Raw genomic sequence first — 10,133 nt, forward strand, 5'->3', positions numbered from 1 at the left:
AAATTGTAAAGAATATTCTTCCCGATAATAATGAATTGCCGTCCACAACATATGAAGCTAAACAGATTGTTTGCCCTCTGTGATTGGAGGTTCAGAAGATACACGTATGCCCTAATGACTGTATACTCTATCGTGGTGATGAATATGAGAAATTGGATGCTTGTCCTTTGTGCGGAGCGTTGCGGTATAAAATCAGACGAGATGTTCCTGGTGATGTCGAGGGGCAGCCTCCCAAGAAGAGAGTTCCCGTGAAGGTGATGTGATATTTCCCTATAATACCACGTTTAAAGCGTTTGTTCAGAAACAAGGTGAATGCTAAGTTGATGCGATGGCACAAAGAAGAACGTAAATAAGGTGAGATGCTGAGACACCCCGCAGATGGGGCCCAGTGAAGATCAATTGATAGAGCATTCATGGATTTTGAAAGAGATGCAAGGAACCTGTGTCCTCTTTGTCTCTCTGCCCATGCTTACATAATTACAGCTCAACGTTAGTTACTGAATTCCATAAAGATAGATTATTATAGATTAAATGTTTACATAAAAGGACGCACCTCAAGATACATATACAGATTAATTTGGACTAGCAAGGATTTTTGTTTCATCTCAAGATTCATGCATCTTCCCTCCTTATTTGAAAGTCTGTTTGGAACTGTCTACTAGACTCCATTTATCAATATCACTTCAATTTCCTTAGATAGGGTAGAACTCATTTGACATAACATTGTGGTCATGTCCACATGTTGGAAAATCCGCGGGTGGTGCAGGGAGAGATGTGTCTACTGTTGACCCATCCTCTACGATGAATAATGCAACCATGCCCATTGAGACATGAAACTCAAAATGGCAATGCATGTACCATATCCCTGTACACGCGACAGACAAAGTATTAGATATTGGTGGTGATGTTTCAAAGCTACGCCAGTAAATACAGTGCACATCCAAACAAATCGGTAGATTGAGTGAAATGTAATAGTTTCCCATTCACTAGAAACTAAACATGAAATAATTTTATTCAATGTGGGGTTAATATCGTCGAAAGATGGAGAAAATTCTTATTTTCTCTTGGAAACACAGCTCTTGTGATTTATGATAGCTACAATAATAATTTCCTAACTGTTTTTGTCCAATAAGTTTTTTGTTCAAATTTGGAAGCTATTATACTTAAAAATAGTATTCTATAACCTCTAGCTGTGTTATTTGCATGTGACGTTCGTCTCATAGGATATTTTTTTAGGTCTGCAGCTATTTCAAATAAAAATAAAATTAACGGACAAGGGAGATCTGCGACCCACCTGGATTATCTGCGATGAAGCGGACAGCAACCCACCCAAGCCTCGGTACGAATACGGTGTTCTTGACAGCCGGGTTCACAAGGTTGTACCTTGGCACATCCCTCGTTGCGTCATAGTTGCCTTCGCCCTGAGCGAGCACGAACATATCATGCCCGTGTAGGTGCATCGGGTTCGATTCGCTTGATAAAATCGCCGTACCCTGGAACACCACCTCCACCACAGCCCCTTGCCGGAAACGCCGTGCAATCGTCGCCTTGGACGTCGGCTCCAGCTTGGCTTCTTTGGGTCCAGGTAGGATAAGGGCTGGGTCGGTGTAGTTGAACACCCTCGGCGGCTTGTCTGGGAGCTCTTGCAGCATGCTCAGCACGCAGTTGTCGGTGTTGTAGTAGTGTAGCTCCAGGAGTGGTGTAGCGACCGCAGGTTGCTGGTAGGAGAAGTTGTTCATGGTCGCTACATCCACGGACTCATTGTTCTCGCTCCTCTTGCAGGAAGATTGTCCTCCCCGGCAGACGGAGCCCAGGCCGAGTGTGATGAACAGGCGCTCATCAACATGCTTCGGCACCTCCAGGTGCTGGGGATGGTGTAGGCCTGTCAGGTTTCCATGGAAGTAGAACGATGTAATCATGTCATGCTGGTCAGGCATCTCTGGTGACACTGGAATATCACTGGATGGACGTCCTTCTCCTTCGGCAGCTCTTTGCTTGTTGCCATACTGAACTATTCCTCTGGTGATCAATGTTGGGTTTTGCGGGTCTGGCAACGGCGACTGGTTGGGCAGGGCTACCATATAGTATCTGCCAGGATCAGCGTCGGCGACCAGAAGGGCATCCACGGTCTCACCGGGTGCAATGGCGATGACATCCGTGGTGTACGGGCTGACATAGTTGGCGTCTGCGGCGACAACCGTGAACTTGTGGCCGGCGATCTTTAGGTAGTACTCAGCAAAGAGCGCAGCGTTGATAATTCGTAGCAGGTAGATTCTTCCGGGTTCCACATCAAGCAAGTATCCATCTTCTACGGCACCTGCAGAGTTGAATCCAATCGAAATAAGGAAATTGTGCCCCTTTAAACTTGAATTTATCAAAATTACTACTTGATTACCAGAGCAGCTGTAGAGATCTCCAAGCTTTCCGTTTATTGTCGATGCATTGAAGTAAGGATCAATCACATGCTGCTGAATGCCCCAGTCCGCCTTTAAAAGGTCCATGTCCCACCACTCACCTGCCATTACCAAGATCAAAGTAACAATAGTCCAGCCTGAAGAATAATAGCACTTCTGCAACCATGCCAAATTCGAAAACTATTCAGCTTCCATATAGAACCTATAATGATGGGGACCTCCTTGTAAGGCTTCGGAAATGGGTACGAGCTGGCCCCGCGTCTCGGCCGGATGATCAAGGCGCCGTGCACGGAAGCCCGGAGGAAGGAAACATGAGCATGCCACCACAATGTGCCTTCCTGTCCAGCAACGTTGAATCTATAGGTGAAGTTCTGGTTTGGTAGAATGGGGCACTGGGTGATCATTGGCACCCCGTCTGCCCAACAGTTGAGCCGCTGCTTCACTCCATGCCTGCATCAGAAAACACAGAACAGAAGCTTCAGAAAACAAAATGAAATCTGATAGCTATTTCTCATGTGCCGGCAATCAACTTAATTTTGAATCCCCATCTTAGGCAGTAGATCAGCGCTGGAGTATATTTCACGCGCTTGACAGACTGAGCAGATCCAAATGCAGTGGAAGTTATATGTGAATTGTTTCTCTATGCTATAACAAAAGGATTTGCAGTTTTACCAGTGGATTGTTAAGTTGTAGGGTGACTGGTTGACGACATGAACTGTCACCGAGTCTCCCTCTGTGACCTCTATTGCTGGCCCTGGAAACTGCCCGTTCACCACGGTTGCCAGCGTTTCCTTGCACAAGTGCGTCATTTTCACCTGTCTCACCTAAATATGCATGTTCCAACAAATTAATTATGGAAATGTACCTTTTCATTGCCTGTTCCAGATCTAGTACGGATGCTGGTTAACATTATGCAGAAACAATAGAGGGCAGTGGCCATGGATGCTCATAATACTTACAACAAAGGTGTGTTCGACGACACTGGCCATGGCCGCTGGTGCTCCTGGTGCTCCTATGGCAGAGAGGAAGAAGATTACACCAGTGGCGATCGCTACAGTCCCCGCGGGCAAGCTCCTCCACTTCATTGTTTGCAACTTTGCCTGCTTTGCTCTCCAATGTACTTCTACCCAGCACTAGATGATGCTGTTGGAATATATGGGCATGGCCCATTTACTTATTCAAATTAAAGAATTAAAAGCCCACATGGGGACTTGAAGACGATCTTAACTTACTTGAATGGTGGACTCTGAGTACACTTATTGCGAAGTCAATAAAGGAGATTGGCGTGCCAAGCGCTTGCTTGCTCACCTTGCCGGTCCGGGCCATGAGCGCGTCGAGATGAGACGAGACGAGCATAAAGTTTGGAATAGGTTATTGGTTTGATTGCCACGAATTGATTGCGTTTGATGACAGAACTAACTGCCAGGCGTCCAGGTTCATCCCCCCTCCCTCATTGCTCGCCTATATAAGGCGCTCTTCTCTTCCTATGCACAAAGGTATTCCTTTCAGGAGACCTCTCTCTTCTCCCTGTGTTTTGCTGTTCTCTTTGCATTCCCATCGCTAGATACTGCGCTCACAAGTTCTGGCGAGAGCAGAACCTTGCCTTCTACTGGAGATCCTACTCGGGATAGGCGGGCGATAAGGTTTTTGGACAGCGTTCAACGCGACTACTCGCTCCTTGTTCGTCTACAACATCTTCTTCCTGGTGTCCGTGCTGTACGACTACTTCGTCTACTTCCCGGAGGCCATTCATGGGACTGCACTGCATCAATTGCTTCCTGCATCATTTTAGTATGACTACATTGACTGAGGCCCTCCCACGATTAGTATGACTAATCCAGATGGTAACGGCGCATCCGGTGCCTCAGGCACTAGCCCCGCCCCAAGGTACATTCTAAATCATATGTGCCTATATTCATTCTTGTTTATTAGATGTTTAAACTTGAACACCAGCACATATTATGTTGTCATTGAATCACTCAACATATTCATGTATGCTTAATTTTGGAATTAAAATATACTGAAATATGCCTAGATTTCTAACAGTCCAAAAACCTTATATTGTTGATAGGCTTTCGGTATCTAGTTTTGCTGCGTCCATTAAACCAAATGTATTTGATGGTTCTAATTACAAGCGTTGGCGTGAGAGGCTTACGTTGTGGTTGACAGCCATGAACATTCTGCATGTCGTAGCCGGAAAGCCCGAGGGCAGTAGCTCAGAGGATCCAAGTGCCTTTGATCATGCTGACAACTTTTTCTATGTGAATTGAATGGTGTGTTGACAAAAGGTGGTAAGAAATATTTCATGACTTTGATAGATGACTACACTAGATTTTGTCACATCTATTTGTTGAAGTCAAAAGATGAAGCATTACATTACTTTAAAATCTATAAAGCTGAAGTAGAAAACCAATTAGAGAGAAAGATCAAACGAATTAGGTCGGATCGTGTGGTGGCGAGTACTTCTCAAATTTTTTTACTATATTCTGCGAGGAATATGATATTATTCAAGAGAGGACGCCTCCCTATTCACCTCAGTCAAATGTGGTTGCTGAAAGGAAGAACCGCACTCTAACTGATTTGGTCAACGCCATGTTAGATACAGCGGAACTTTCCAAGGAATGATGGGGTGAGGCTATATTGACTGCTTGTCATGTTCTAAATCATGTTCCTACAAAGAAGAAAGAAATAACACCATTCGAGGAATGGGAGAAGAAGAGCCTAATACTTTCTTACTTACGTACTTGGGGTTGTTTGGCAAAACTTAGTGTGCCAATAACTAAGAAACGTAAGCTTGGATCTAAAACTGTGGATTGTGTCTTTCTGGGTTATGCTATTCATAGCGTTGGCTATAGATTTTTAGTAGTAAAATCTGAAGTACCTGACTTGTATGTTGGTACTATAATGGAGTATAGAGATGCTACATTTTTTGAGAACATTTTTCCTATGAGAAATGAAACAAGTTCATCTAGGCAAGAGTTTATTGAGAAGGATATGTCTACCGATGTGATAGAACATAGTGAACCTACACTTGTGGAAAATCTTGAGGAGGATAACAATGAAGCTCCTAGAAAGAGAAAGAGATGAAGGATTGGAAAGTCCTTCAATGATGATTTCATTGTATACCTCGTGGATGACACCCCTAGAACCATTGAAGAGGCATATTCATCTCCTGATGCTGACTATTGGAAGGAAGGAGTAAGGAGTGAAATGGATTCTATTATGTCTAATGGAACTTGGGAAGTCATTGAACGTCCTTATGGGTGTAAACCCGTAGGATGCAAGTGGGTGTTCAGGAAGAAGCTTAGGCCTAATGGTACTATTGAAAAGTACAATGCAAGGCTTGTGGCTAAGGGCTATACTTAGAAAGAAGGAGAAGACTTCTTTGACACTTATTCACCTGTTGCTCGATTGACCAAAATTCGAGTGTTACTTTCCCTAGCAACCTCTTATGGTCTTCTCGTCCATCAAATGGATGTTAAGATAGCTTTCCTAAATAGAGAGTTGGAGGAGGAGATCTATATGGATCAGCTAGAAAGGTTTGTAGCAAAAGGTCAAGAAGGAATGGTGTGTAAGTTGTTAAAATCTTTGTATGTCCTCAAGCAAGCTCCTAAGCAATGGCATGAGAAGTTTGATAAAACTCTTATGTCCGCTGGCTTTGTTATGAACGAATCCGACAAGTGTGTATACTATCATTTTGGTGGGGTGAAGGAGTGATACTGTGCTTGTATGTTGATGATATATTAATTTTTGGGACAAGCCTTAGTGTGATTAAGGAAGTCAAGGACTTTTTGTCTCAAAGCTTTGAGATGAAAGATTTGGGAGAGGCTGATGTTATCCTTAATATAAAACTAGTAAGAGAAGGTGATGGTGGGGTTACAGTCTTGCAATCCTATTATGTGGAAAGGGTTCTAAGTCGCTTTGGTTATAGTGATTGCAAACCCGTTTCAACACCTTATGATGCTAGTGTAATTTTAAGAAAAAATAAAAGGATAATGAGAGATCAACTGAGATACTCTCAAATTATTGATTCACTTATGTACTTGGCTAGTGCTACAAGGCCTAATATCTCGTTTGCTGTAACCAAACTAAGCCGGTTTGTTTGAAACCTGGGAGATGATCATTGGAATGCTCTGGAGAGAGTAATGCGCTATCTAAAAGGTACTGTGAACTACGGGATTCACTATACTGGTCACCTAAGGGTACTTGAAGGGTATAGTGACTCAAATTGGATCTCTGATACTGATGAGATAAAAGTCACAAGTGGATATGTATTCACACTTGGAGGTGGCGTTGTTTCCTGGAAGTCTTGCAAGCAGACCATCTTAACGAGGTCAACAATGGAAGCAGAACTCACAGCATTAGACACCACCACTGTTGAGGCTGAGTGTCTTCGTGAACTCCTAATGGACTTGCCGATAGTTGAAAAACCGATACCGGCAATTCTAATGAACTGTGGTAACCAAACTATGATTGTCAAGGTGAACAGTTCAAAGGATAACATGAAGTCATCAAGGCATGTCAAGAGGCGGTTGAAATCTGTCAGGAAATTGAGAAACTCCGGAGTTATAGATTTTGACTATGTTCAAACAGCTAAGAATCTGGTAGATCAATTTACACAGGGTCTTTCATGAAATGTGATAGACAATGCATCTATGAAATTGGGCTTGAGACCCATGTGAGTTACTCTATAGTGGTAACCTATTCTATGTGATCGGAGATCCTATGAAGTAGGATGGTGAAACAAGCTATAGTTTAACTGAGAGAAAGAACCTTTGAATAGGCTCATCCCAGTGAAAGATGCATTTCTCTTCAATCTTGTATGGCAGGTTGGTTTATACCTTAATGTGTTCCGAGTGGCTTCTTTGAAACAAGGGAGTTGTTTCTTTGAAGCAAAGATGTTGTCCTACGGAACATCTTTTCAAGAATGCACCTATATGAGTTTGACTACTGGTCATAGTCTGTGAGATGTGGGTGCTCTCTAGAAACTCATGAAAGGTCTGGAGTATGACTTATAAGCTCCAAACTGCGGGGATGCTTTTGTAGCCTAGTATCAGTGAAGGGCTCTGGTCAAACTTGTTTGCACAAGACTGTCAATAGAAGGCATAGTCCATTGTACAGTTGTGAATAAGTGTAGCCTTAGTTCTAGATGGAAGTTCAACTTAACAGTCTCCGTCAAATACTGGTATATCAAAGATTATAGTGGATTCGATAGAATTTCTATTGTGGCTTGAAATTCTTGGTGGGGATTGTTGGAATATATGGGCTTAGCCCATTTATTTATTCAAATTAAAGAATTAAAAGCCTACTAATAAATGCTAGAGAGATAAGTGCTTAGTCCCACATGGGGACTTGAAGAGGATCTTAACTAACTTAAATGGTGGACTCTGAGTACACCTATTGCAAAGTCAATAAAGGAGATTGGCGTGCCACGCGCGCGCGCTCGCTCACCTTGCCGGGCCGGGCCGGACCGTGGGCGTGGGCATGTCATGTTGTGTCGTGTCGTGTTGAGATGAGACGAGACAAGCGAAGTGACATCCCACGAATTGATTGCGTTTGATGACAGAGCTGACTGATAGGCGTCCAGGTTCATCCCCCCTCCCTAACTGCTTGCCTACATAAGGTGCCCTTCTCTTCCTTCCTGAGATGCACAAAGGTATTCCTTTCAAGAGACCTCTCTCTTCTCCCCTATTGTTTTGCTGCTCTCTTTGCATTCCCATCGCCAGATACTGCACACAAAAGTTCTAGTGAGAGTAGAGCCTCTAGAACCTCGCCTTCTGCTGGAGATCCTGCTCAGGATAGGCAGGCGATAAGGTTTTTGGGGAGCGTTCGTCTGCAACATCTTCTTCCTGCACAGCTGACTACTCGTTGCTCGCTCCCTGATCGTCTGCAACATCTTCTTCCAAAAGTTCGTGCTGTACGACTACTTCGTCTACTTCCTGGAGGCCATTCGTGGGACTGCACTACACTACATTGACTGCTTCCTGCATCATTTTAGTATGGATACATCGACAGGGGCCATCCCAAGATTAGTATGACTAATCCAAATGGTAATGGCGCATCCGGTGTCTCCGGCACTGCCCCGCCCCAGGGTACATTCTAAATCATCTGTGCCTATATTCATTCTTGTTTATTAGATGTTTAAACTTGAACACTAGCACATATTATGTTGTCACTAAATCACTCAACATATTCATGATAATTTTTATGCTTAATTTTGGAATTAAAATATACTGAAATAAGCCTAGATTTCTAACAGTTGCCAACGCAATATGTTAGTGCTTTGGTAGGTAACTAAGAGGCATTACATATAGCGGCGGCAGCGGCGGCGACTCGCCGGATTTCACTCGAAAACGAGCGTCCGGCCATGGATTGGGACAGGATCTTGACCAGGAGAATGAGAAAAGCATGGCGAACTGATCTATGGTGTTAACAAGGGGGATAGCGTGGTGGTGGTGGCATGCGGCTTAGCAGAGCGTCCTAGTAGCGGCGGCGGTGGCCACTCCAGCGAGCTCGGGTGCGCGAATGAGAGCACGGCGGTGCACGGGGTCCACACAGGTGGCCTCCTCACTCTCGGTGGATCCTCTGGCGGAGCTCTTGGCGATAGAGAGGCGACAGCGGTGGAGATCAGCGGCGGGGGGTGGCGTTGGCACTCAGGCTAGAGCGGCGGCAGCGCTGGGAAGTTCGAAATGGCACTAGGGTTTTAGGTGGGGGTCATGGGTGCGGCGGCTGTATATATAGCCCGGGAGGAGAGGTCCCTTGGCGTGTGGGCCAGCGGAGGACTTGGACGTGCGGATGCGGGATCGAGCTCGGGGACGAGTCCAACGTAGAGAAGACGGAGGTAGGCGATGGTAGGTGGGGCCCAGCGGTCAGCAGGAGAGCCGAGGCGGCAACGCGGGAGTGGGCTGGCACGCAGAAGCTGGGCTGAGGCAAAACGGGCTGGCCTGTTAGCTGCTACGGGCGGAGGAGCGGGCGCGGGAACTGGGCTGCTGCTAGGCTGGCTAGGCGTTGCTGCGGCGGGTAGCGGCGAGCGAGGACGGAGCGGAGATGGGCAAAGGCGGGCGGCGTTGTGCGGAGGCAAGCGGAGCGGCGTCGCCATGCTGCCGACCCACTTTTTATTTTTTTATCATTTTTAGTTCCGGTTGGTTTTACCAACCGGGATTAAAGGGGTCTTTAGTCCCAGGTGAATGACCCAGGACTAAAGGACCCCTTTTGTCTCGAGAATGATTAGTCCGGTTAGATTTTCGAAATCTATAGCCCTATCCGACCAGAACTAAAGGCGTGTTTTTCACCAGTGACCAAGTACAACCGGTACGAAAGGGTATTGCAAGCGGAATCCCCAGTAATGTTACATGTGCTCGCTCAGCTCGGTCTCCCTACTAGCTTGATGCTCATGCAATGCCACTGTCATATTTTAGGCACTAGTAGCTGACGAACTGAGCAATGCATCCCGTTCAGATTCATTGCACGATGACCAAGCACCCTCTGGGCATCCTTCACTTTTTTTTACGTCTATTGCTTTGCGCGTGGTGCACGCGTAGCAGGCTAGCACTTTTTTTTACGTCTATTCCTTGGTTTACGCGTAGCAGGCTAGCAGCCAAGAACAGGATTACGGGTTTTACGCATACACTCCTTTCGATGTGGTGCACGAGTAGCAGGCTAGCAGCCAAGGGCAGGATTACAACGAGGGAGATAGATCCAATTCCACAAGGCGTTAAA

The 10,133-nt window shown here is 45.4% G+C and overlaps 1 protein-coding gene across 1 annotated transcript; it reads right to left on the reverse strand.

Moving 5' to 3' along the window:
- Positions 1-559: 559 nt before the first annotated feature.
- Positions 560-3,525, reverse strand: LOC101775778 (laccase-15). The gene is made up of 6 exons (XM_004980763.3): positions 3,374-3,525; positions 3,087-3,238; positions 2,617-2,864; positions 2,396-2,515; positions 1,295-2,317; positions 560-865 (listed from the first exon to the last, which is right to left on the reverse strand). Exons 1-6 carry the CDS (start codon positions 3,497-3,499, stop codon positions 693-695), a joined length of 1,842 nt encoding a protein of 613 aa, XP_004980820.3. The 5' UTR covers positions 3,500-3,525; the 3' UTR covers positions 560-692.
- Positions 3,526-10,133: the final 6,608 nt, after the last annotated feature.

The sequence above is a fragment of the Setaria italica genome, chromosome VIII, assembly GCF_000263155.2.
Source record: "Setaria italica strain Yugu1 chromosome VIII, Setaria_italica_v2.0, whole genome shotgun sequence".
Taxonomy (NCBI): Eukaryota; Viridiplantae; Streptophyta; class Magnoliopsida; order Poales; family Poaceae; genus Setaria; species Setaria italica.

Bases quoted from the DNA above. Each gene is read 5' to 3' on its own strand.
- LOC101775778 (XM_004980763.3), bottom strand. From the start codon at position 3,499: ATGAAGTGGAGGAGCTTGCCCGCGGGGACTGTAGCGATCGCCACTGGT. The intron at 2,865-3,086 runs GTAAAACTGCAA...TTTCTGATGCAG, and splicing joins TACAACTTAACAATCCACTG to GCATGGAGTGAAGCAGCGGC. The intron at 2,318-2,395 runs GTAATCAAGTAG...TCAACTCTGCAG, and splicing joins AGATCTCTACAGCTGCTCTG to GTGCCGTAGAAGATGGATAC.